The sequence below is a fragment of the Haliaeetus albicilla genome, chromosome 9 (assembly GCF_947461875.1).
Source record: "Haliaeetus albicilla chromosome 9, bHalAlb1.1, whole genome shotgun sequence".
NCBI lineage: Eukaryota > Metazoa > Chordata > Aves > Accipitriformes > Accipitridae > Haliaeetus > Haliaeetus albicilla.
The window spans coordinates 19,693,446-19,721,321 of NC_091491.1; the positions used below are offsets into that span (position 1 = coordinate 19,693,446).

The 27,876-nt window shown below is 39.3% G+C and overlaps 1 protein-coding gene across 3 annotated transcripts in view; it reads left to right on the top strand.

The window, feature by feature from the left end:
* The window catches only part of LOC104325614 (glypican-5-like), a 423,584-nt gene that overhangs the window by 133,445 nt on the left and 262,263 nt on the right, over positions 1-27,876 (top strand). For 2 of the 3 annotated variants that reach the window (XM_069792021.1, XM_069792019.1), the window contains 3 exons: positions 7,321-7,451; positions 12,141-12,200; positions 14,078-14,203. In XM_069792021.1, the coding sequence (XP_069648122.1) occupies positions 7,321-7,451; positions 12,141-12,200; positions 14,078-14,203 (317 nt within the window). The remainder of the gene's footprint in view (positions 1-7,320; positions 7,452-12,140; positions 12,201-14,077; positions 14,204-27,876) is intronic. The other variant, XM_069792020.1, reaches the window with a different exon arrangement.

Genomic DNA, 27,876 nt, shown 5'->3' on the forward strand with positions numbered 1-27,876 from the left:
TCCTAATAAAATAGACAAAGTTATTGACCTATGTGTGCTTAAAAGATTTTTACCTGTGGACATAAACTGCGGATAGTTTGATATCCTGACCAGTGTATGCAATTTTAAAAGTCAGTGAGAGCAGAAAATATCATTGTAATTTATGCTGAAAAATTGTTAGGTATAAGCTGTATAGAATTCTTGAAATAGCTGGTATCATGTAAGGTATTTCCTTATTTTATGTTTTTCCAGAAATCCTCAACTACTATCCCTGTGAACAAAACCTGTATGTATGCATTGAAATGCAGGCTTCATGGCATACCCAGTTGCTTAGCTCAGTACAGATTATCTAACTGCTCTTTCTTAATGATATGGTAGAATAAGGCCCCAAATTCTTGCTACTCATCGTTTGCATTTTTAATTTGGGAGAAGGCCTTGTAGAATTTGACTCATTTGAGTAGCTGTTGCAGAATTTGACCATTGAGTGTGCCCACTGTTAATGCCTGAAAGGATGTCTCTTCTGTCGCAGACAGAACCTACAAAAGACAACAATGTCGATTCACACAAGCACAAAACCTCCTAACACAGCACATACTTTTCTCTTTTCAAGAAACAATTTCAGGGCTGTTTGCAGAATACTACTGCTACTCCACTTCTGCTGAACACTCATCTTTCTCAATATATCTGGTAGCCTGGAAACTTGAACTTCTTAATTAAAAAGGAAGAAAGATGAATTGTGGAACAGATGGACAGAATCTTTTAGTACCACTTTTTATAAGGGCATACAGGAGTACTTCTTGGCCTTGTAATACTTCAGGTTGGACCCTTAGAAATATGTAAGAGGAAGTTGATTGCAGCTGTGTAAATTATTCTCCTATAAATTCTGTATGCTTGAAACCTGCCCTTTTTTTGACTTGAAGCTTGTGTGAGTTGACATTCTATGCAATATTGAAAATCCCTATGACTAATTAATTCTACTTCTTCCCATACACCCCTTTTTATATGTATACCTGTAAAATGGCAATGCATTTCTGAGTTTGGAATGGGGCGCTTGGGACTGGATCCATGCTACTAGTCCAACTCCCTAGCTGGTTGAACCTACCATGCAGTTAGGGAAGGCCGCTGAGATCTTTTTGGCTACTGCTCATTGAAGAAGAGACAATAACCAGGCGTTTCCTAAAGGAAGACATTACAATTTGTGAACTTTTGTAAGGATACATGCTCTCCAGTCAAAAGAGCTAAGAATCACTTCAGCTGTGCGATTTGCATCTGCCTGTTCTGTACTAGTGTGGCTGCTTCATTCCTGTTCTGGGCAAATGTTGCTCTAGCAACTCTGTTATATGGCTGAAGTATAACAAGTCTCTGATTTTCTTTAATCCTTCCTTGACCTTGAAATGGCTGCCTAAATTTTATAGCCCACGTTTTTAGCCAGGGAATTTATTAGAGCTTTCTGGATTTACTGATTTCAAGTTCCAGCTTTTTGAGACTCTAAATAACCCTTACGCTTTGTTTTCCCCTTTTGTATGGGGGATATAGTCCCCAGAGAAAAAGTATGAGGGTCTTAAAACTATAATTTGTTGTCAAACAACTCTCCAAGCTGACAACCAAATTTTTTATAGTTACTGTTTCCAAACGTTTCTGAGACAGGAGGCACTTTGGGCATTAGCACCTGTGACAGACTTTCTCTTTCAGTTAGGGAGAAGCAAGGAAATAATCTCAGCGTTTGATTGTTGAAGTGCTTCATCCCTGTGCACTTGTACAGGGGGTAGAGTTTCCCTGGCTTTGGGCGCAGAACAGTAGCACACCAAAGCATGTAAGATCATTGAAATAGATGGGGTTAAATTGGGGAACTGAAAATAATTTCAGCATCAAGTAATCCACGTCAGTTATGTTAAATAGTGTTCCATTACTTCTGCATTCTTGCTAAGACAAAACTACTTTCCTGTTGTTTTTTTTTGTTTGTTTGAAGGAGATTTTGAGCTATGCCTAAGAGTAACAGGAGCCCAGATGTTTCATAAAAATAACAGGATGATCTGTATCTCAATCTCTTTGTACTTGTCCATCGTTTTTCAAGATATGCCTATAGTTACTTGTTGTTTCCTCAGAATGTGAGCTCTTCCTTTTACAGGACTGTTGTTTAGTTCTGGCACAGTTGTATCTTGATTCCAAAACTGAACCCAGGAATATTACTGTAATTCAAATCACTTGATTAAAGCCAGGTATTTCCAGAGGCAGCAGAGAACACACAAGAGTCTCATCTCTTATGGATTTAAATTCCATGGCTGAATTCTTTGATGTCTAAGTAAGTGTCAACTCCGACAGAAGGTTTTTCTGCCCCTGAGGAATTCATAATGCGGCCCTCCTTGGAGGAATCTCTAGTATCTAGTAACAGTCAACTTCTCTAACTGCCAGTTTCAGAAGATTTGTAGGAAATTAATTTACATTAAACTATCCAATACAGTCAAGATGAGAGAGGAGGATTCTCCCCTACCAAGTGAAATACAACATACTCCTGTAAGAAAATGACCTAATAATCCTATAGTTTGTTTATGTATTGCTGAACTTTGCTACCAGCAAAATGCTGCATTTGTAATAGGTAACATATTCTGTAAGAGAGAGAATATTTAAAAGAAGGCAAAACCAAAGGTTATTGGCTCTCTTCTCCAAATGATCTTTCTTATTCTCTCTTTGTTGCCTCTGTATTGAGTGCAAGATTTTGTTCAATAAGCTATAGACAGTGGCAATGAGCAATAAACCCTGGCTTACATTTTATCAAATGTGCTCCCACTCATCTTTTGAGCACTGGAAATGAGAATTTTGCAACAATACTATAGTAATAGGTGACAGCCATTCCAAAGAAGAGGATTCTGTATTTACATAATAAACTTTGGTTGATGGCTTGGTCAATAAAAAATGACAAACAAGACATCTGTTGGTGTCTTGTGCCATTGGTAATCAAGTGATAAGGGTGTGCCTGACCCAAAGGAAACGAGATCTCATGGTGAACATGATTTCCCTGTAACTCAGTGTTTCTTGTGTCTCTCACTGCAAACTCCAATTCTGGTTTGAAATGCATTTGTGGCACATGTGTTGTGGGGTATGGCTGTGCTGACGCCTGCACAGCCATCAGGAATCTGGGCTGAGGGGTGTAATTTGTCAGAGGTGTTCACCCAGATGCTGGGTTTTCGCAGAGCTGAATTGGGTTACAGATTGGAGGGGGCAGAAATCTGCCAGAAAATGCATTAGCATTTTAATAATAAAGCCCAATCACTAGAAAAATCTTGTATTTTAAAATACTATGCTTCCCGTTACAAAATCAAAGAAAATTACTTTTCTGCAGTAGTGAAAAGGTCTCTTGCTTTAGAGAGATAAAATTCTCTTGGTATCAAGAAGGGCATGACATTTTTCCCTTGTTTGATTATATTGGGTATATTAAATATGACCTGAATGTTTAAGGTTGCTCGAGTTCAAAAGATTTTGAATGACATTTTTTCAATTTATTTTGTTAAGCCTCTGCAATAGTTGTAAGTGGTCATTCTTTTAAAGAACAAATAGTAAGAGGTCAAATAATCCATATATCTATGATTCTGTATTTCATTACAAAGGAAAGTTCATAGAAGAAATGTAGCTATGGTTGTTAGAAAGAGATATGTAAGAAGAATTATTGGTGCATAAGTAAAAAAGCTTTAATCCAAAGAAAAGTGTATAGAATCGTGAAACATTATTGATAATTCAGAAGATAATGAGGTATGAGGAATTCTAGTTTTCAGCTATAGGTGTTCACTGTTAGAAGGCAGACTTGATTAAATATCATCAGAGACAAGAGGAATGACCTTAGTATTATGATAGTTAATGAGGTATGCTATTCTATCAGTTCATAATTTAAGATTGGCAGGCTTATTTTTAAGTTTAAAAATTAAAGAAATAAATGAGCTTAGTCATTCTTTATGTTGATTCCTGATTATTCTGAGTACTAAAAATTGAATTTAGGAAAAAAGCAATGGATTTCCTGGTTCTACTAATTTTTTTTTTTTTTTTAATTTTATCACCGGTATCTCCAGTTCTTTGCATCTATTGTTTTGCAGTTCTGTTGCCTTTCACAATATTTGGTATTTTTTGTTATGTGTCAAATTCTAATGTCCAGTGTTAGTAGAGGAATGTTAGCTTCTGTTTAAAAATAAATTAAAAAAAAAACAGTCTACACTTTCAGTTTAAGAGATAACTTGGAAGCGGTAAGTCACACATACAAGGAAATAAATCTTTAAAATCCCAGTCACCATTTTTAGTAGCACTATTTTTCCTTTGGGTGGTGAGGCTTGATTCATGAGCTCTGAGTTAAACTGACAGTGCAGTTGTCTGGTGCCCTTAGGATGGGAGGGAAGCCCTCCATGTTCCTTATTGTTGTTAACAGACAGGTAATTTGTAGCAGTAGATTTCAGATGTTGCAGTTCCGGAAAGCACTTTTTTTTTTTTTAATGGCATGTCTCATACTTTTTAATTTACACAGCATTAACTCATTTTTCATAAATGTCCTAGCTGGAAGTTTAAGATGGTTTTCTGTACATGAATGTACATTCTTGCCGTCAACTTTGTGACTGCTAAAATTAGCTAGTAAAATTCAGCCTTGTCTCTTACTTTATTTTGCAGAAAAATACACATTTCAGTGAGATGTCAAAATTAGTCCACATGGGGAAAAAAAAAATAATCAGGTTTCTGTTTAACATATCCAAAATCTGAAACAAATATGCCAAACAGGGATAACTCAAGAGCCATGAGAGACAATCTCTTGGGAGGGAGTTTGGTCTTCGCATCCAAAGCTGGAGGATGCACCCACATTCATGGGCGTAAGTTTTGTACATGCTGCGGGAGCAGTGGTAGCGTGAAATCCTCCATCCTTGCTGCCCCAAAGAGGTTGGGAATGAAGAAAATCTGGTGATCCACACTAACCTTGAATAAACTTCATGCTGGAAGGTGGTGGGAAGAAAAGAGGGCTGATGAGCTGCCAGCCTGGCCCTGCTGGAACCGCCCAGGCCCCTGCAGCATGGGTGGAAGCAGCCTGGGGAGCTGGGTCTGGGCTGAGGGCTGTTGGGCTGAGCTGCCCAAGGAAGCCAGGGCATTGACTGCACACAGAGTTAGCTGTGGTCTGCCATGGGCCCCTGCTCTAACACTGGAGAAGTCACTTCATGCCTCTGCACCAGTTTCCTATCACTTCTTGTTCCTTTAAGTGTCAGATGCTATTTGACAGGGACTGTCTCACACTTTTTTTTCTTCCTAGTAAAGCACAGTCTGGATCTCAGCTGAGACATTTAAGAGCTACTGACATTACAAATAATATATCATTATTGTATCTCTCATCTTATTAATCTCACTTCAGATTAAAATGTCTGTGCTGTAGTTTAAATTACAGAGCATTGCTAGTATTTCTTAGCATATTAATGAGAAGAAAGGCACTAAAAGGCCTGCATGACAAAAAAGTGTGAATATGATTTGCCCTTTCATTTAACAAATTACTTTCTTTTTAATGGAGTAGAACTGGTTAAAATTTTCCACTGAGAAATATTTTTTCCTCAAAATACTGTGGTTTTGTTTGATATGCAGGAAACTGTTATTACTAGTTAAAAAGAAACCCCAAAGTTAAGGTTTGGCATAGAAAATACTGAAACTTCTGCAATGTAAGGAGTCATTTTATTTCTATGGAGAGAGAGCATCCTGTGCAGAAATGTGGTCCAGCTGTGTTATACCCTCTGTTCAGCTCCAAAGGGTTCAAAAGGCATTTTTTTTTATATTTTCATTTGCATAGAGTGTTTTTTTTTTCTTTTCAGAAGTTTAGAAGGGACTGAAACAGACTATTCTATTTCACAAAGTTGTGTTTTAAAACAATGCTGTGCTAGTCCGTGGTGAGACCAGAACAATATACACGGTGCATGGTATTGAGTGAGGCAGCTGGCTCCTGCTCTGACTGCTGGAGATATGTCAGGATTTATCCAGTATGTTCTCATTCAACTGCTACAGTTTTAGGTTCTTTACAGCATATTATACTGGACCAGGCCATAACTCACTCAACTGAAGTTGATGTTAAGTGTCATGCCTATACAGCTTCCAACTTTTCATGTTTGATTGGCCTATTTTTTCAGCGGAAAATGTCTTAGCTTTACATAGCAGTACTTTTTCTGGAGGAAATGGGCTAAGGCTGAGAAAATTGTCCTGTCCTTGCACTGATGTATACAACATAGTGGTGCAATGGGGCAGAGAATATTACTTGAAGTCATCCGTGGTCTGAAATACTCAGCAGATAGGCAGTTGTGACTCAGTAAGGGTTTTAGAGATGATGTAAAATGCACAGCCCAGCAAGAATCTCTCTCACCCTAGTTATAATGGAAAACTGAAGAAGGGTTACCAAATTCAGTGCTGTGCAGGATGATGGATTCTATGTGATTAAGGTCTCTGGTAGTACCATGCCCACAGTAGGATTTCCTTTGTCTTCTTTTCATGTTTGCTTGAGGATTTAAATGTAGGTGAAAACATTACAGTTACTTATTCGTGGATTTGAAAGGGAAGAGGTTTGTCTTACTATTGTCACTTAAAGCTGTTACAGCAAATAAATGTGGCAGGATGCAGGAGCATTGTCAGATCCACAGTGCGCAAAGGATAAACACAAGCTTGCTTTCTCCTGGTCTTGTATTAAATCCCCTATGAGATGATTCAGGAAGGACAGTAAGGGCAAATGGCTGAGTGATGTCAGTGTTCCGAATGCAGGATCCAAGGCACTGATGATTCCCAGGGCTGGAAATTCTATTTTTATTCTGTTTTGTCCAAGAAAAGTCTTTATTGACAGTGATTTGTTGATGCTGACTTCTTTTGCTCGTTTTCTTGTTTTAAGGGAACATTGTCCAGTTACAGGCTGGAAGATTCAGTTGTCTTCTGGCTACAAGCCCCTTCAAACACCAAATAGACTGCTCTCTATATACAGGGCAGATGTTCCACCCACATCTGTGTACCTTCAAACTCCAGGTATGTTTCTAAATAAAAGTTTGGTTTGGCAACACTTCCATCAGTCACTATTTCAGCATGTTTCCAGGTGTGCTATAGTCCATGTATCCAGTGACAAATCCATGACTGTTGGCTTTCTGGTAGCAGTGCTCTTTGCACTGCCTTATAATTTAGTCATTCTTATGCAGGGGACTAGTTTCCAGGTCCTGGAAAGAACAATCCTTTCTTTTTCTCACCCAGATGCCTTCTCTTCCAGTAAACACCAACCACAAGGAACAAGCAGACCTTTGAGCGATTGTAAATCAGTTTCTCCATTCAAACCCAGTTTTCCTTTCCCTTCCTTTCATATAGGTTGATAAAGTGTGTGGACAGCCCAAACAACAAGAAGGGAACCTGTCATCAGACAATATAGTGGCAGTGAAGGAAGCGACTGAAACCCAGACATTCGTGATGGCTCACGCTAGTCTGAACAATAAAAGAAGGTAACCCTAAGCAACAGCTGCTTTGAAATAAACTCTCTGCCTCACAATGTGTGTTAACGGTTCCTTGCATCATAGTATTTAAGCCAAAGCCACAGTTCTGTCACCTTGTCTGTGTGGTATCCAGCCACTGCCATCACTGATAGTTACACAGATGTCTGTGGTATTACATTGCAGGTCTTTCCAAGAAAAGCTTTTTAAAGGCCAGACTTGATGTCATTACTTAGCACCAAGGTGTTCATTATTTCCAGAAACTTTCAGTGAAAATGATGAAAGCTTTTCCTCAGCAAAGTCTGAGTAATTTCCACAGTCAAGTCTGAATTACTTAAAATACAACTGCCCAGGTCTTTAAGGACTTGAGCTTATCCGAGGGCAGAGGTGGGAAGGAGGAATGAGTGAAAAGGAAAGATTCATTGCCCTGACGCAAAGTCAGTCCCTCATTTCACAGGTCTGGGGAGGAGTAATAAGATCAGTTGCAATCTCCTTGATTTGTTGCATAACAAAGCAAGAGCAGAAACATTTATGTTTAGGCTGGTTGTGTCCATCTTGGCTTCTGTTCTTCAGCTGCATGCCAGTTGAGACACTAGACAGCTGAATTACTGCCACTGGCCCTGGCATGACTATCCCAGCTCCCAGATCTAGTCTTTCTTTCACTTTCCCTCATGTAGCTCTTGTAATGGTTTTCTGTAAATTGTAAGGGGGGAGGGAAGGATGTCTTTGCAATCCCACTCATGATACATGAGCAGATGTCAGTGCTAACTGACCATAAAATCACAATGACATATTTCTGGCTAACATGTTGTTCTCTGTAACACCAGTATTAATCTGGAACAACTTCAGCAAAGTAAGTGGAATTGTGCTAGGCTTACACCTCTATCTGAGAACAGTATCTAATTTGCCCAGGGAGCCCATGTGTATCTCTGTATGTTGGATAGGTGGATGACAGACAGCAATGTTAAAATTTCCATAGCCTGGATTCTGGAGTTTGAGTTGTGTAGATGAGAGTTTTATCCATTTCTATTTTAATTCTCATCTAAGCTTTCATGAATAAAACAAACACTGCTTTTAAAGATAAAAGTAATAGCAGCAAGCTAAGTTATTTGAGTGACTGATGAGTTTATACCTTTGTAATTTAAAACCAAAACACAACAGTTTGTGCTAGTGCTTGGAGCTAATCAATTTTTACCATGCAAATCAGAGAAAAGACCACTAAGGAAATTAAATTAATAAATTCAGCAGTAATAATCCAAAGAACAGTTGTAGTACAATTGAAGAAATATGCTTTTAAAAAGAGAGCCCTAGGACTTATACTGGGACTTATACACTGGCAACCAAAAAGGCAGAATTACCAACCTGTTAACAGTAACCTCTTGAACAGATGCAAGTGTGTTTAATGGCGTGACAGCAGTTCTTTCTTACCTGAGGATCTGTTCCCTCCCCTTCCCAACCATCTAGAATTATTTGCATATTGACCTTTTCAATGTAAGACCTGTAGATGGAAGAGTAAACATACTAAAGCTCATATACTGTAAATTAGACAGTTTCCCAAAATTGGTCTGTGCACTGAAAATTAATTTATCAAAAAAATCTAAACTAAGGCCATCCTTATATAATTAGCATAAAACAATACTGAAATACAGTGTTGACAGGTATTGTGGAGAGCTTACACACCAAAAATGAATGATGGAGCCATGCCACAATTAGTAAGAAGTGGAGAATATTTTTAAATTTTCCACAATTTCCTATAAAACACATGGCATGAAGCTTGTCCTTTGCTTCTTGGAAACAATTGTGAAACAGTAAATAGAGTGAAATACACAGTGATTGGCTACATCACTGCGTTGTTCATCATCTATCAGTTAATCACATATGATATCAATAAAAAGCAATTTTAGGTAATAAAATTTTATAATGGATGGGTGAAATCATTCCTGCAGTGAGTTGTGTAAAATACACTTAGAATGACAGGTAACTGCTACAGTGTATCTAGATTATGAGAGTAATTACATGAATCTTTTTTTGGTGCCATTCCTTCTGGCAATTTAAAAAATGAAGAGCAATAACATCAGTTGTCTGTCAGTTTAGGTACAAGGTCACACAGGGAATTGGCCTGAATCTGTTGATCTGTGTAGTAGACATCCCTCCAAATGATTCTTAATTCAAGGGGAGTATGGAACATGACTCCTGCCTTTAAGAATAAGGAAAGAAAAAGAGAAAGAATGAGCCAGCACTCCCCAAGTAAACAGAAAAGCTGTGGCTCGTTCCCTTAATGTGTCAGAATATTCCCAAGCTCAAAGAGAACCACCGGTCTGGTTAGCATATATGTAGGAGAAACCACAATAAAGTGGCCTCTGATCTCTTCTGTAGTACCTCCTTAGAGATGCCCTTAAAAATCCAATGTCGAACAGCTTATACCTACATATGTATGTTTGCTCCAAAGGTATTACATTTTTGCAAAGCCAGTTACAAAATCCTTTTCCAAAGAGTTTGAGAACCTCTGGTTTCAGCTGTTCAGTAGAGTTGAGGCTGCTCATACAGTTTAAAAGTGGGACTGTTAAGATGGAGTCTCTTGGCACCATCTGGCCTGACTGGTCTCTCTTCTGGGTGTGTGTTTTTTGAGTCTGGTTGGAGGCAGTCCTTCTCACCCCCTGCTGTTCTGCACAGTGTGGTCCTGCGTGGTCCCCAAATTCATGTAGCAACTGGATCCTCTTTTGCAGTAGTTGGACCCTTTTCTGCTCCTCTTACTCTTATGGGTTCCTGGGAGATTTCCCATCTTTCTTTATTTTCCCCTGCATTCCATTCCTGCATATTTTTTGTTATGCAACACCAAGCGTCAGGAACAATAGTGCAAGAAGCTGAAACTTGAATAAATGTTCTATGATCTTGTAGGAAATCTTTTCCTCTGATTAAGCTGAAAAGTATAGATTTGATTAGTAAATTTTTTTTTTCATTATGCAGTCATTCAGGGATTGAGTACAGCACTGAAACTGGCAGGATTGCTGCTGTAGTCATTTTTTAATATGGAAGTTACTATAACATGTAGTAGAGATGACAAGAAAATTGAAACCATATGATGGTACGGGGAATGTACATGGCATGTACAGAATTTCAATCAGTAAACTGGGATGTTATTGCTGAGTTTAGCACAAAGTACTATTCTGGTCAGGGTCTGGACTCCTAGCAAAGTTGAATACCTGCCTTTTAGCATGTATGCTGCATGTAATATTTCAAACCACTAACCACAGACTGATTACAGATCTGTATATAAAAATATGTAATGTTTAACAAAGAACTATTACATGATACTAGGTCCCTAATTGGAGGAGGCAGGCTTTGAAATGATGCTTTGTTGGGATTTCTTTGTTATGCTGTGGACTTATGGATCTTTTATACATCTTAAAATAAACAATTTTGAGGTTTGGGGGGAATGTTTGGAGTCAATGGCATCTATTTTATTTAAAATTAACTATCTATTGGGTCAGGCATCACATGATATTATTATTGACATTTGAGTATTAAACTGCTAGTACAAAACAGATTATTAATGCCAGATGCAAATTCACTTAACTGTGGAAATGAATCAAATGTTTCTGACTGACTGGCCGAGGCAGAAGTTTCAGCAGACCCACGTTTTCCCTGTTACAAATTCTCATTTCCTTTTTTGACTGTGTGTGTTGGAATCACTGCTTCATTGATGACAGGTGACAGTCACCTGACGATCAGTGCAGGTCTATCCTCTCCTCTGGCCACCCCTGCCAATAGTTCCCAGAAAGTATGATGGCAGCTTTGCCATTGTCTGGGTGTCCTCAGAGCTGCTGAAGGTGGTGCTTACTCTCGCCAGTAAGAGTTAACTGGATTGGCAAGTATTGTTGAACCTGTTTGCCAGCTGTTGCCATTACTTTATACATGAGAGTACGGGTATAAGAAAGAGCAGAGGGTGGTATCAAGTCATGTAAGTGGAAAATTGCATCATGATGTTGATGTTAATATTAAATACAATGTTTAATGTTAATTAAGGGACCTTGGGATATCAGTGCCACGAAATGCATTTGCGCTAAATAACTACCAGAGTTATTTCCACAGTTTTTCCTCTAATATAACCTTAAAGCCTGTCTCTCCTGTTTTGCAAAGTCAGGGTTTTTTTTCAGTGGTGCAATCTGTCCAGAACTGAACAGCAAAAATATTTGTATTCACATTAAGACAGCAAATTGCTTGTTGTACCAGAAAAATGAATGCTACTCGTTTGTATCCCCCTTCCCATGGTGCTCCATTCTAAATTGTTTGCTATTTGTTTTCTTGTATAGCCTGATACATTTATAGTTCTTCCATTTGGTATCAGTTATAGTTAATTTAAGTACCACTGAATTTATTTTTGTCTTTTTGCTGTGTGTGCTGCATTTGTAATTGTGCTTTTATTTAAAAATGATTGGGAGAGACAATCTCAGTTGTATTTTTTTCAGTATTGCATTGACATTTTTAATGGCATCTATACTTTGGAAAAATCTCATGACAATTTCCTTCTTATTTGTTTTCTTATATTATCCTGTGCATGTGCTTGATGATCTTTCTTTCAAATAATTTTTACTTTTCTCTTTTGTTTCTCATTTCTTTTCCTTTTTTGCCTGAATTCCTGCTTCTCCCCTCCTCCCCAACCTCTCCTGATTGATGCTTATTTTCCCTGGCCTATTCCAGTTCTCTGCCTCTGAAAGCTTCCAAGAATGACAAATCAAGAAGTTTGAAAAAAATCTCTCGGTAAGAATGAAAACAAGGCGACATACTTTGTTGTCTCTACACTTAGCTCATCTCCATTGAAAGCTGCTGTTTCAGCTGTAATCTAAGAATTGGCATACTTTTGATTACTGCTTTTAACTGTGGGGCACTGGGAAACCACACATTTTCTACCTAGTGTGTTTAGTTTTATACTGATGAAAAGTAAATATTTTCACTTGTTAAGGTTGAGAGTTGGGCACAGAACTCAGCCTTTGCTAAGATGCTACTTTGAAATGTCAGAGCCCCACTCTGCTGAAAATGCAAAGGAGTTTAAGCCTCTTGGTGTGAGCTGAGCAACGCAAGCTTTAGACTTTTCCTCCTTCAAAGAAAACTCCATTTTAGAAGCTGTAAAATCTTTAGCATCTGTGTCACCTTTCATAATTGATACTCTCTGGCTATTCTATCAGGTAGGTGGCCTTCTATCTGGGCCTAGCTTTACTGTATAAATACTTAGAGCTCATATTTGTAAGTTAGTGGTCAAGAGGTAGAAATACCAATTCCCTTGTCATAAGCCCCCAAATTCCTGATTTTTTTCTTTGCTTAAAATGACAGCTTTCCTGCATTCTTAGGGTAAGTTAGTTCCTTGGGACCATGCAATGACTGATTTATCTAGAGCAGGATTTCATCACACTTAAGATAAACAGGATGGTTAAATGCTTTTGAGAAAGCATAAAGACAGCTGTGGGGAGAGATGACCACTGCCTAAACGTTGTAGGGGTAGATACCTAGTGGTGGACTTCTATATTGTTTAAAGCACTTGTTGCTCCCAAAAGAATAATAAATCCTGACTGGTTTTGTGCCGAGCTCCATCCAGCCATATCCTCAGGCACCTCTTCAGTGCAGTGTCCCCTTATGGCCTGCCACGCAGAAACATTATAAACTGGATCAAGTCCTTTGGCCTTCCTAATGGGGCTGTTGAGCGACTTCTGAGACAAGCAGATAGCTCCACAATAGTTCTAGCTCGGGTTTTGTGTCCTGCATCTTGTTCTCAGTATCTTTAACATCTTATACCAAACAGGAGCTTCTAAAGCTGTGGAGATAGGGAAATTTCTCATTCTGAAATACTCTCAATTGTGTACTGAATTAACATCTGTGGTGTTACAGTTTATTTTTATGGCTACCTCACCCAGATACATACTATAGGTATAATCAGATTATAAAAGAGGCAGCAGTTTGCCCACAAGGAATTTTTCGGTACACATATGATCAGAAATGAGCTGTTTGTACTGGCCAGGAGTTTTGGTTATTCACCAAAGCAGCAGGCATAGCCTTCTCTTAACAGGTGAGGTGCCAGATATGATGAGAGAGAAATTTCTTTCTAATAAGAACGTGACAATGGATAGTGATGATGGGGAGGAATTGGCCCCACCACATCTCAAGGAGATGACTTTCAGTACTGTTGTTGCATGTGTGGGGTACTTATTGCAGGTTTTGTGATGGGATGTTAGCTTTAGGAAGCCTTCTCCACCCAGGAGGTTGTTGACAGTGTTCTTAATTCATCTTACACATGTGCAGGAAATGGAGAAATATTCACTTCCAGTAACAGAGAAAAAGGCCACTCCCTTAATCATGAAGTTTTCTCATGATTAGATAGTTGGTGTAGACTTTTTTCAAATTTTGTGTGAGATGCATTAATTTGTTAAAACCACCCTTTGTATGTAATTATGTGTATTAATGCTGGACTAAGTAAGAGTGGATGATATGTAGGAGTAAAATACACTAGAAACAGAAATCAATCAACTTGAACTTAATTTCTGTAAGGGTTCTAAGCTCTTAATCTTGTGGAGGGTTAAGTTGACAGGGGGCTTAAACCATAAGTGTACTGTTCTGTTGTTAAATGTGTTCTTCCTATGTTACAGAGAGTTCATCAATTACATGAAGCGATCCCGAACCTTTTATGCCTCTATAGCAGAAAGGCTGTGTGATGGAGACCTGGTGATGAGAGACAGCTCAACCTGCTGGAATGGAGAGGATGTTGTAGAAAGGTAAAGTTACGAGTAAAAGTTTTCCCTAACAGTGAAAAAGGTGACTTCATGTCCTTCTTATGGTTCAGAAGCATTCTGAGACACTGTTGTCGTTACAAATCTCTCCTTCATAGTGAACTTGATGCTTAATTGAGCAAGGTTTTTGCTAAAATAAAAGGTTGTTAATGCTGGGTTTTAGATATCTGTGTTAAGTATAGTGGAACACTTTCTTGAAGGGCTGCTTTGTAGAGTCCCTTTCTTTCACTATAGAGAGACAGCTCTTTGTCTGTGGAGGCATCTTACCCTCTAAAGCTCAGTTAGCAAGCAGTTCCTCTGTGACTGACTGGAGGTCCCTTCCAGTCTGCTGTTCATAGGCTCATTAGTGCAGAGCTGAACATCATGTTTGGCCATAATTTAGAAAATATGTAGTTCTTCCTGCAAAGGTGTCAGAAAAATGCAGTGACCAGACCATTATGTTTTTAAAGGATTTCCCTGGCATTTCTTTTCAGAGTTTCTGACATAGCACTTTGAATAACAACTGTTTTGGAATTGCCCAGCATCCTTACCAGAGCATGTTCTGCAGGAATTCTTATAAAGTAACAATTAATAAATGCACTGTTCCATGTTGGTAGAGCAGCTGGAAGCTCTGTAAGGTGAAAAGATATTTCTAGTTTGTCAGCTAGTTTTTTTCCCTCTATGTTTTACCACAGTCTAGAATCCAAACTGGAAAATATACTTGCACCCTCCATGAGCTAAACTTGTTGCTGTCATTTCTCTTACTCTGTATAACACGAGGCAACGTTGCCCTGAGGAGAAAAAGAGGTATTCAGAATACAACTATATCTGTGACTATCACTGTCAAAGTATACATCAGGGTTTGCAGTGAGAGCTGGTTGGAAGTGTGCCAGTGAATGTTTTCCAAAAATGTCTTTTGTCGAAACAACTGTTTCATGGAATTGTATTGGATTTCATGATGTTTCTTTCTGAAGTGTGTTTTGTGGTCTGTAGCAGTTTTACAAGATAAAACTCTAGCATTCTGTTTTCTTGCTTTAAAACAATTTTCATGATTGAAAATTGTTTTGGAGGAACTTACGGAATAATTCCAATGTGGAACAGAGAGAGACGTTACAACTATAGGCTGTCCCATTAAAGGGAGTTCTGACTCCCACACAGCTCTGCTTAGAAGTTTAGTATTTCAATGTATGTTGGCATTTCAAATTAATTGTAGAAGCATATATTTGAAGATTTTGGCAGCAATGCAGTATTCTAAATATTAATGTATAGCGATTCTAATACTGATGGAAGTTTTTAGTGTAAAAGTAATGAAGAGGAAGTGGGGAGAATATCAGTATTGCTAATCAGAATTTCCATTTTGGTGTCCCTTTTGCTGGTAACATGTTGCTGGACAAGAACAAACAGCTTTCTGGCCAAAAGAAAAACAAGAAAAGCAAAACCAAGAAACATTTTCTATATCAACTCTCTAAACAAAAACAAAAACAAAAAAATTAATTTTTAATTTTTATCTTTTTTTTTTTTTTTAAAAAAGCTGCTTAAATTGCTGATATACATGTCTTAGAAAGGCATGAATGTGAAAGCTGTTGGTTTTTTTTCCTTTGCCAGTCAGTGCTTTCCCAGACCTGGAGACGTGGAAGAGTTTCAGGTTTGAAAAGGATAAGAAGCTGGGAAAAGTAGGAGGAAAAAGACTAACAAGACCCCTCATATTTTGAATTAAAAAGCAAAAACAAAGGGAAAAAAAACCAAAACAACCTACACCCCAACAACGACATGAACAAAAAAACCCCCACCCCACCACCAAACCCTGAAATATATCTATTCGTAGTTAATATATTAAATGGGCAAATTAGAAAATAAAAATTTAATTTCACATGTTTAATCAGACAGCAATACGTATACTTTTATCAGTTCTGTCACAGTATTGATTGCCTTAAAAGGAGGAGACTTTCCAGGCAGGCTGCACTGCCAGCAATGCTACACAGCAGCACAAACATGGTGCCTGCTTGCTGGCAAATTTTACTCCTTTCATGATCTGTTTTATAGGCTGGACTTGTCACCAGTTCTCCCCACATGAGAAATAAAACTGTCGTGGTGATGCCTGAAGATGGATTTCTCTTTACTCTTTCTCCTTTCCCAGGAGACCAGAGGATTAAATATCAGCTGTAGTAAACAGCTCTGAACTCAAAAGAGAGCCTTATTCTTAACTCTGTATCAGAAAATAGACCACCCCAAGTAATCTGGTGGATCAATTCTGAACCTGAGTTTAAGGTTACTCAGGCTGCGGAACTGGCAAAAGCTGTGGTTCCTGTTTCCTTGATGCTTCTTGCATTTCATAATGCTATTTGAAAGCTGAGTGATATTTATGCTGCATGCTAGTTGGCATTCAAGCTCTTCAGGAAAAACAAACTCAACCTTTAAAAACAATTTGACACATAAATGCAGCCTGAAACAATATGAAATTATTACTCAGAAATGGGGATTGTGCATTCAATTAGTAGAAAGGGCACTTGAGGTCTGCCAGAGGATGTGATAAACAGGATTCTCATTGTACTTTTTTATTTTATTATAATTCTCTGGATTGGGTTTTATCATGTTTAAATCAATGCACTAGCGGGCAAAAAAGAGTTTGAGCTGCCAGTAAATACACCATAAAGAGAGAGAGGTTGTTTCTACTGGTTTTAGGGTATGCTTCTGGCCTGCTCTTCAGATGGACAGCAAAACAAGGCTTTGCTAGTGTCAGTTCAGGGCCTTTGAAGACATTAGAAATACTTGCACCAGGAGTACTGTCTTTCTCTTAATTACTTTTTCGAGGAACTTGTTCCTGGAACAAGACTTCATATAAGAAATAGTCTGTGAGGCTAATAAATGGTCTGAGTATACTAAGAACACTCAGAGAAGATGAGGCAAGAGCAGAAAACCTGGAAAAATATCTTGCAAAGTGAAGCAAGCTTGGAGGAGTTTCTATGCTTGAACCTTTCTTTTGTGGCAGTGTGTCAGATGATTATCTCAATACTATGTCAGTAGAAGAGATTGCAGAAGTTGACAGGGTGAACTATAATGCACTGCCAGGACCTGACACCATTCACCTGAGAACTCTAGAAAGACTAAAGGGTTAAATAGTTGAATTATTCATTGTGATACTGTAGTTTCTTTAAGAGTGCTCCAATAGTAGATGATGGAAAGATGTGAAATGTGAAGGCATTGTATTTTTAGCAAAATAAGGATTTCGGAAAGGTGTGGCTGGTAAACTTGGTATGTAATAGTAAAATCTGTAGAAACTATAAGCAGATGAACGTGATACTTAGGGAAAGGAATCAACATGTTGAGAGTCTTTAGAAGGAGGTAACAAGCATGTAGACAGGGTAGATTGCTGTAGTCTGTTTGGATTTCTGATAGGTGTTTGATATGGTCCTTCACACAAGGCTGGTAGACATGAAAATAAGGGTAGGGAATCGATGGTTATAAGTTACAGTAGAAAGAGATCACCAGTGGCAGTGCATGGGGCATTTGTGCTGGAACCTGTGCTGTTCATCTGTCATAAAAGACCTGTGAAGGGGAGTGAATACTGCAGTGGCAGCATATGCTGATGATACTAAGTTATCCAGGGTAGAAAAGACAAGGGTCACCTGTGGTTAATTGCGGGAGGAATGACTAGGCAATAAAATGGCATATGGAATTCGACGCTGGCAAATGTAAAGTGATTCACAGAAGTACAATCCACATGTTACATACAGAATGGTGCGCACTGAGGTGGCTTTCACTGCTCCAGGCATGCGGTGTCTGCAGTTCTGCTGTCCCCAGGCTCAGAAAGAGCACAACTGCAAATGTACAGAGGGAGCAACAAGGAGGAGGATCAAGGGCATGAAATGGATCCTGTATGTGGAATGGCAGGCACTCCAGCCTGACACAGAAAAGATAGAAGGGGAATATTATAGCGGCCCATAAAAATCATGTGTGTTGTGGAGATGCTGAATAGGGATTTGTTGTTCACTGTCTCTTTCGTTACAAGAACAAGAGGCATCTTCTTAAATTAATAAGTGATAGCTTGAAAACAGAAGGAGATACTCCTTTGCTAAACTTTGGTTAAGCTGTGAAAATTCTTGCCTTGGGATGTTTGGGTGTTTAAAAAAATGGATGAATTCATGAGTGTCCTGGTTTCAGCTGGGATAGAGTTAACTGTCTTCCTAGTAGCTGCTACAATGCTATGTTTTGAGTTCAGTATGCCAAGAATGTTGATAATACTGATGTTTTCAGTTGTTGCTAAGTAGTGTTTAGACTATAGTCAAGGATTTTTCAGCTTCTCATGCCCAGCCAGGGCACCTGACCCAAACTGGCCAACAGTGTATTCCATACCATGGGACGTCCCATCTAGTATGGGAACTGGGAAGGGGGGGCGGGGAATCGCCGCTCGGGGACTAGCTGGGTGTCGGTCGGCGGGTGGTGAGCAGTTGCCCTGCGCATCATTTGTACATTCCAGTCCTTTCATTATTGTTGTTGTCATTTTATTAGTGTTATCATTGTCATTATTAGTTTCTTCTTTTCTGTTCTATTAAACCGTTCTTATCTCAACCCATGGGTCTTGCTTCTTTTCCCGATTTTCTCCCCCATCCCACTGGATGGGGGGGGAGTGAGCGAGTGGCTGCGTGGTGCTTAGTTGCTGACTGGGGTTAAACCACGACAATGAGCAAATTCAGCTCATAGAAGAGCAAGTTGTAAAATTACAAGGCAATCAGGTGCCACAAGCAAGTCTCTTTCTCTAAGAGCTGAGGCAAAAGGTTAGACAAAATATTTCCTCTGGTCACTCTTAGGCAGCTGCTCCCATGGACTTCTTTTCTGTAGGGGCTAAACTGCAGCAACCTTCCTCTCCTCAAGAATCTCTCTTCAACTATGCTAAACGCTGGCATTGAATCACTTTCTGCATTCTCCCTGGCCGTGGTAGCTAAACAGGATTTGCTATCTCACGTCTTGGCTTCATAAATGGCAGACTAGTACAATACAGTGCCCAAGGAGTTTCCCGAAAGCTCATCCTGAGTTTTTCTGTTGATGTCAGATTTACATCTTTGCACAAAACATGGATTCCCCCTTTGAATGCTATTTTATGAAGTTCGGCTTTTTGTGAAGTCTTGGCTGCAATAGAGTTGCCTTATAAGAGACTGCTCTTTCTGCTGCTGGAGAAGGGAAAAGGAGATATGGTCTCACTGGCAGGCTCTTGGGGTATGCCTGTGTACAAAGAGGAGTAATCCTGATTGGAAATAGCACTTTAAGGGAACAGTGGGTTGTGAGTACTACATTAAAGTTAGATGATCATTCAGTCCATACATCTCTGCCTGCCTACTTATCTCTTGCAGTTTCTATTTCAAGAGAGATGAAACAATGATAAATAATAAACAGACAAGCAATAATCTGCATATAAAAGAATTAAAACATCGTGAGCGTAACTGGCGTTCTTTATAGCCGACTCTAGGCACTGTGTACGCTCTCCCACTCTTTTGCCATGGCTGTTCCATTAGTTCTCAGAGAGAGGCTGATTGCAATCTGAAAACTATCAACTGCAGTGCATGCTGCTTAGGCTTCAAGGCTGGAGTGTGAAAGTTGCTCGGGGCATTTTCAGCAACCTCAGCACTTGCCTTTCGGATGTCAGTGACAGCCTCCTCCTCTGTATGTCCAGGCTTAATCCTGAAGCAAAGGCAATATTGCAAGCATGGCTCTGCATCCCTCGAGCTTTGCTAGAAGGTGCATACTCAGGGCAGCCCCCAAAGACTGTTCCCTAGTTATCACATAAATGGACGTGTGCCTTTAGCATGACCGTTTCAAAGACACTCCTGTCACATGAACAGTATGTCAGGATCTCAGGACTTTTGAAAGTTGAGAGGTCTGCTCATGACTCATGTGAGAGTGCAGCTGGCTGTGTGTGGGGACTGTCCCACAGAGGAATAGACACTAAAATCTGTTATGTTGCTCCTACAGAAAGTGTTGTCATTTTACGAGTTGAAATTTAGAGGCTGACAGATGCTAGTGTGAACTGTAAGATTGCTGCTACCATTTCAAATCTTTTTCCTTTTAAGGAATGAGCACTTGCAATTACTTTGTTATACTCTAAAATGCATGCCATCTCTACTGTGATGTTCCACCATGCAAAAACCAGCTTGAGTCTTATAGTAGGAAAATGTGAGCCAGTAATGAAGAAAATTAAGTGACTGGCTTTGTTATTAGCAGTGGTGGATGCTTGGGATCTCTGTAATAAAGTCCCTTTTTCTCAGGTGCTGAAACATGCTTTTTAGGCTGTGTCTCTAGTGCACAATAGGCATGGATCTTCAGAGAAAGGAATGGTGCTGATAACCCAATGCCCACACTATCTGTACTTTTGAGGTTTTACTTCAGACTAGCTCTGGTGCATTCCTGGGGACTGAATGCCACTGGCATCCTTGAAGTGCATCCTTAGTTTTTTTGAAAAAGAATCTGGTTCGGAGACTGCTCTGCAATATAAACTGGAGTGTGAGAAATTGTGACACTGAGGGGATTAATTGAAAAGTATAAACCTGATCAGAACTAACGTGCTAATGTAGACACACTTGGTGGTCACCTGGACACCTGCGTTTGAAGTCTGGGGTCTGAAACTTTAACTGCCTCAAATAATAAGTACTTAGAGGCTGTAATTAGCGTGTATATAAAGAAGTTTGTTAAAAAATTGTATCAATGCAATCTATTGATGCAGTTAATTTATAGTGACAATTTTTTTAGCACACTGCCCCTAACGGTGAGGTGGTGTAGTGCTTCAGAGCTGTCAGACTGGGCTGGCTCACAGGTTTGCTGCTTTCTGAGGAATTCAGCAGAAATGTCCCCTCCTGGAGCTGAGCCAGCCTGCCTGTGCTAGATGTGTGAAACCTAATGAGATCACAGCAGGTACTGACTTGGCTGCAGGTGGTAACCTGAATCCAGGCTCTTGGCTGCTTTTGATGCTATATTTTCCATTTATCCCCCCCCCCCCCCAACTTAGAACAGTGTCAGCCTTCAGGATGACTCTGAAAAAGAAAACTTTCAAAAGTTTGGCAGAGGAATTGTTCTTTGAAGAAGCAAATCCAAATCATGACCATGATGTGCAGCAGCTTTACCTGACTTTTTCTAAGCAAAGTGTCGTGACACTTCTAGGTCAGTGAGATGTTTTACAAGTTACAATTGCGCTGTAGATGTGCAATTTGTTTTAGGAGTTATTGCTACTTGATGCCTAACTGTGGAACAGGTTGGAAGTTTCTACAGAATTAGGAGGTTGAAGAAAGGGATGTTACGCCAAAGTAAGAGGAGGTCAATTAACAAGAGTTTGGGCAAGCCAGTAGTGGCAGAATACTTTTGAAAACTTGGGAGTTTAAAATGTGTGAAAGGAAGAGTAGATTTACTAGGTGGCATGTATTGACACTTAATGTCTCAGCAAATCTAAGATAATTCTGTCTCTCACTGCATTTTTGGCAGTCTTAAGGCAAACATTAGTTTGACTAGCAATCACAGCTTTTGATGGAATGACTCTCTAGTGAAACAGAGCAGCTGTAGTGGCTGTTGTGGCCTACTGATCTATACTGAATTTGTGAAATGGCTTAGTGAAGTCATGAAGAAATAATAGATTGTGTCAAGAAGAAATGGACACTGGGATTTTTTTGTTTGTTTTTTTTTTGCCACAGTCACCAAAATATTTCCAAAGTAAATTATATGCTGCCTTATGGTTATTCAGTGTTCCATCATGCTCTGACTAGGTCTTAAAAAAATATTTTGGAACTAATATTTCTGGTTCTAAATCTGATACCTTGGACCACTCTTTCCTCCTTTGAAATAAAAGGGTGTGTTCCTGTAAGAACAGAATTGGGAGGTCCATGTCTTAAAGAGCAATGCCTTGCTTCAGACTAAAATATCTATTATGTTAATTGCATTTAAATAAGATACCTCTGTTAAGACTTCACTATTTGCACTGAAATTTAAGGCTGTTTCTAATGTTTTCTATCCACCACAGAAAGAGCAAAATAGTGGTAATGTTTGTTTAGATAATAAATTAGTGGACAAATAAACCTGAAAAGCTTATTCCCCTCCAGGTTTTTGCATCTACTTATTTGAAATAACTACATTTTGAAAGCTGAGCCATCTGTTTCTGAGGCCAGCTCCTTATTGTAAAAAATTTAATAAGCAGAATATGTAAGTTTGATTTCTCAGTATACTTTTAAGAAAAGCAATCTTCCGTGCTCTCATTTTTTTCTTTCAGGCAAGAAGTACTGAAATGTAGTTACAAATGCAAACAAGTTGTGTATTAGAGAGTTTGAAGCATGCTGTTTCTTCCGAAGTCTTAGCTGCTCTGCAGCCCAGTTTTACCATTTTGGGTAATCCCATTTTTTAAAATTGAAGAACAAAACTAAATTCTCTCCCTATTGCTGAAAATCCACAGCTTTAGGAGAAACTATGAAATTATGACCATATGCAAAATATTTTCAAATATGGAAATACTGGAAAAGGAGAGAGAGAGAGGGGAGGAATTCTTCGCCCTGTTGCTAGGGTTCTTCTTTCCTCATTTGTAGCAACTAAAGCATTTTTGGACACATGACTGGCTGTCCCATCAAATCCCCATGAACTGCTATCATTATTTTTATTCTTAACTAAAGATTTGTGCATATATGTAGTATCTATAACCAGGAATTGGAACTGGCATTATAAAGAACAGCTGTAAGTATGCTTTAGGCCACTGTAATATTTGTTATTTTTCTGTCTGCTTACCAATTTTTCCCATCTGTCAGGCTTAACAGTTGTTGAGCTCTAATCATTTCTAAGTTGGAACCTATCTATAATAGTTGGATCAGAAGATCAAATTTAGCTTTATTTGGAGTGGGGAAACAAAAACCTTTGTGAAAATTCTTGTAGGGAATTCTGTGGTTGTTGCCTCTCAACTTCAAGAGAAAATTTCCTGAGTTTCCAAATTAAATGGTCTTTTTCTTATAGCCAGTTAGCTTAATCTGAAGTAGTCTTAATGATGGTAGAAGAAGTAGAACAATTCTGCTGACCAGACATGGCTTTCCATTGCACAGTTACAGAACCCATCACCATTTCAGATGTGTCTCTTCAGGTGCATGTGGGTGGATTTTATCTGGAATGGGTTTCTCTGAATGTGGCAGACTTTGCCATTGGTATTGCATTAAAACATTTGAGACAAGTTAAAGTCTTTATTCTCATTTCTCCAAATCTGCCTTGGTTTTGTAGTGCTATGAGGAGTTAAAAGGTAGTAAAAACATGTTCATATCAGTGAAGTCTACAGGTTTGGCATGTAGTACCCTGATTTGGTGGGGGCCAGGGGGAGAGATTCTTTCACAGCAACTGCTTTTCAGATTGGAGTCACTTTCTCAGTAAATTTCAAGTGTAAAATTTTGGGGTTAAAAACTTGCATATAAAAATGGCTTTTGTCGTGGTTTAACCCCAGCCAGCAACTAAGCACCACACAGCCGCTCACTCACTCCCCCCCATCCAGCGGGATGGGGGAGAAAATTGGGAAAAGAAGTAAAACCCGTGGGTTGAGATAAGAACAGTTTAATAGAACAGAAAAGAAGAAACTAATTATGATAATGATAACACTAATAAAATGGCAACAGTAATAATAAAAGGATTGAAATGTACAAATGACGCACAGTGCAATTGCTCACCACCTGCCAACTGACACCCAGCTAGTCCGAGTGGCGATTCCCCGCCCCCACTCTCCAGTTCCTATACTAGATGGGACGTCACATGGTATGGAATACCCTGTTGGCCAGTTTGGGTCAGGTGCCCTGGCTGTGTCCTGTGCCAACTTCTTGTGCCCCTCCAGCTTTCTCGCTGGCTGGGCATGAGAAGCTGAAAAATCCTTGACTTTAGTCTAAACACTACTTAGCAACAACTGAAAACATCAGTGTTATCAACATTCTTGGCATACTGAACTCAAAACATTGCCCTATACCAGTTACTAGGAAGACAGTTAACTCTATCCCAGCTGAAACCAGGACAGCTTTTAAACCAGATTACTGGGAATATAAGAGAACTATGTTTTGTAACACTCAGTAGGAACCCACACTTCTTTTCCTTCCTTCTCTCCTGCTGTCCCTTACTTGTTTTTCTTGGAATTTTGCATTAAGTGGAGAGATTAGGAGACACCTGTCCACAGGCTTGAGGAGATCATGTCATGGGTTGTTAGGCTCTCAGAGCCTATGCGAGCTGGCTGAGAAGGGAAGTGGCAAATCACAGTGACGTCCTTTTCTCAAAATGTTTTCCTTTAGAGACTTTCAGTTTTTATGAGTTTAGCACTTTCATTGTCCCCTTCCTCACTTCCTTAGGCTCTAGCAAGCAGTCATCTGGATATGGAAAACAGAGATAATAATTTAACCTTAGCGCACTTAAAAAGCGTTTAGCTTCTGTTATTCTTGTGCCATCAGTGTAAACAATTTCTGGACATATACTCGTTACTGTAAGTTGTAAAATGCTGTATCTTTTTTGCAGTATTTTGCAGATTTTAGGGTATTTTCCAGGGCTTGCAGTGTTTTTGCTGGTGGTTTTTTTCTTTTGTTTGGTTTTAATCCTGTGGAATAAACCAAATACAGTGTGTTGGAACTGACCATTTAAGACATAAATTTGCCTGAGCTTACTCTTCAGAATGATGCAGAGCTCTGAAAGGCTTTGAATGGCATATTATGTGTCCTTCTGTCAGGATGCATAGAGGGTGAGTGTTAAAGTTCATTGCCATGCAAGCATGTAAATGTTAATAAGGCTGCTAATCACCTCCTGCACAGCCCCAATCAACCATAGGGAGGAGAGATGGCAATGGTTAGTAGCCACCCCTCACCACATGTAAACTCATCGTGTGGCCAGGAAACCCCTGTTCAGGGCCTTTCTGCTTGCCACCTGCAGTAGCAAGTTAGTTATACTAGGACAAGAACAACAACAACAACAGAAGCCTCAAGGCTCAAGATTTAGGAAGAGGACAAGCTGAGACTGGTCATAGTGCAGAAGAGGAGCAGTCAGAGAGCTCTCTCTATTTTCCAGTCTGAGATTGGACAATGTTTGTGCAGTTAGAGTTGAAATCCTTTACTCCAATATTGGTGACCTATGAAATACAGGCAGCTGGTCCCAGGCAGGCTATGGTGAGTGCTTGGAACAGTTGAGGTGAGTGTAGAAACAGCAGATAAAGATAGATCAATGTTTTCCTTATTCAGGCCAAATTTAGGCCTGCTGTTAGCCATCTGTCTACATGAATAAAGTATCCTGGTGAACTTGAACTTGATGGTGCAGGTTTGAATTTGCCCCATGTTCTTCTAAAGTCTGTCTCATAAAATGAACAGTGACTGCTTTGAGAATATTTAAGTGTGTAATTTGTATGCGCAGGTCTGTGATGTGTTTAAGGATAGAATGTGACAATTTGCTGTTGGTAAAGCTTGCTCTTTCATGCGAGAAAGCAAAAATCTGGAGTTGGGCTAGTCGGGAAGAGAATATTCACTTCCTCTGGGCTATTTCAGGTGTTTGGGGGTATTGTGTTCTGCTATCCGAATTGGTCTCTTCCCTGCTCCTGAAGGCAAATCAGTTAAAAAGCAGCAAAGGACAACACTGAGCCCTGTTCTCCCAGTTCACTTTTTTTCAAATGTGAAAATAAATCCTGCATTTTTGGTCACTGAAACTTAGGCATTTTGAAGAAGTAAAGACAGAAGGGTTTCATATAGAAACTGTTTACCTTTCTGTTATACATACTTTATCTGCTCTACAAAATATATCCATATGAGTTTGGTCAGATTCAGATGAATGGATCAAACCTGACTCTAGGCCATGTGGTGCCAGTGCCAAGCCACAGAATATGAAGGAAAGGGGAAGAGTTGTATTGAAATCAATCAAGTAGTGTAGGTAGAGGGCGTATGTGGAGGTCAGCTGTGTGTAAGAAGAGGTGAGGTAATAAGAGTAGTATTTAGTCCAGAGATGCTGGGAAAAAAAACAGCTAAGGGGGTGCTGAGCTGACTGGAGTAATCTTTGCTGAGATATCCTGTTCTAGAGCTTCTACCATCAGGCAGCAAAGACTGATCTCTGTCAGCAGTGGCACTGCAGGAAGGGCACAGAGGCTTTATTCATTTCTGTGGAATACTCTGGATTTATGCTCGATTGCTGTCAAGAAAGTTTCTAGAATTAGAGTTTTGGGATCAGTCATAAAGAAGGATGGAAAAGCCTTTTGTTTAATGTGATGATTCTACTCTCCCCTGCTTTATTTAAGAGCATTTTGCAAATTACGGTACAGTCCCATGAATTAAAAATATATGTCCTTAGAACTATAGTTCCCTTCAGCCTGGAAGGGAGCTCAGGAGGTCTCTGGTCCAACCTCCTGCTCAAAGCAGGGGCTGTTATGAGATCAGATCAGGTTCCTCAGGGCTTTATCCAGTCTGGTCTTGAAAACCTCTAGTGATGGAGACAGCATAAGCTCTCTGGGTGACTTGTTCCACTTCTTGACTGTCGTTGTGGTGCAAAATTTTTCCCTTATATCCAGTCAGAACCTCTCTAATTTCAAATTTTATCTGTTGTCTCTTGACCTCTCACCATGCATCACAGAGTGTTTGTTTGTGAACCTGAAACTCTTGAAGGCCATGCTCACAGCAAACTTAACAAGTGCCAGTGCTTAGCTGACTCTCTTAATAGCTGTCAGATGCATTGAGAGGCACAGCAACCTGCGTTATTTTCTGTTTTTACAAGGTGAGAGACTTCACTGATGATGGAGAGAAGCAATTATATTTCAAACACAGAGCATTATGTACAGAATGAGATTAGAACTCTTCCTTACCCCCAGTCATGAACCTGTAGCACTTAGATAAAATACCTATGATAAGAATAGTGTCACCACAGAGGACTGTACTAGTTTCTAAAAGATGCTCACAAAGCAAAATCTATTTAACTAAAAAGACATAGGGATATAAGGAAGTAAATGCCTCAATAAGGAGATAATATTTGTCCTTGTTTCCAACGGGAATAAATTCAATTTCAGTTCAGTTTTAGAGAGGATTTTTAAAAAAGATGTTAAGCAACTTTCAGTTGTGAACACAAAATATGGACCAAATGAATTTGTAATATATTGGGAGAGTGAAGCTGTTTCATTGCATTTCACCAGTACTAGCAAACAGAAAAATGTTTTGTTAGCATTGGGTGTTTTGTATGTATATAACCCATATGAAGTGATTTCTTATGAAAAGGAAGCACACAACTTCAACAAGCTGTGTTCAATCTACGAGAGTTATTAAAATGCCATGTAATAACGCCTAGATGTTTTTTCTTCTGCAAGATCACAGAGGCCAACATAGTAAGCTGATACTAATTGAAGGAATTACATATTTAGTGCCAGAAAGGACGTCACTAAAACATCTCCCAGGGGTTATGGGAACATACATATGTAGAAAGGAATGTCTTCTGTGGTGATTTGAGATTAGTGCCATGTAGGATCCTGTGGTTAGATTACTCTTCTGCTTCTAGTTCTGACTCTGTAAAAATCATGAGCTGTTACATCTTTAATCACATGAGAGAGGAGGGGGGATTGTCTTTCTAACAACGAACGGACATGTTATAATGCCATTAAATAGCAGAAAACTCCTTAGCTGTATTTGTTTGAGGACAGTCTCTAACTAAAACACAGAATGGGGAAAAAATGGAATTAGGAAAAC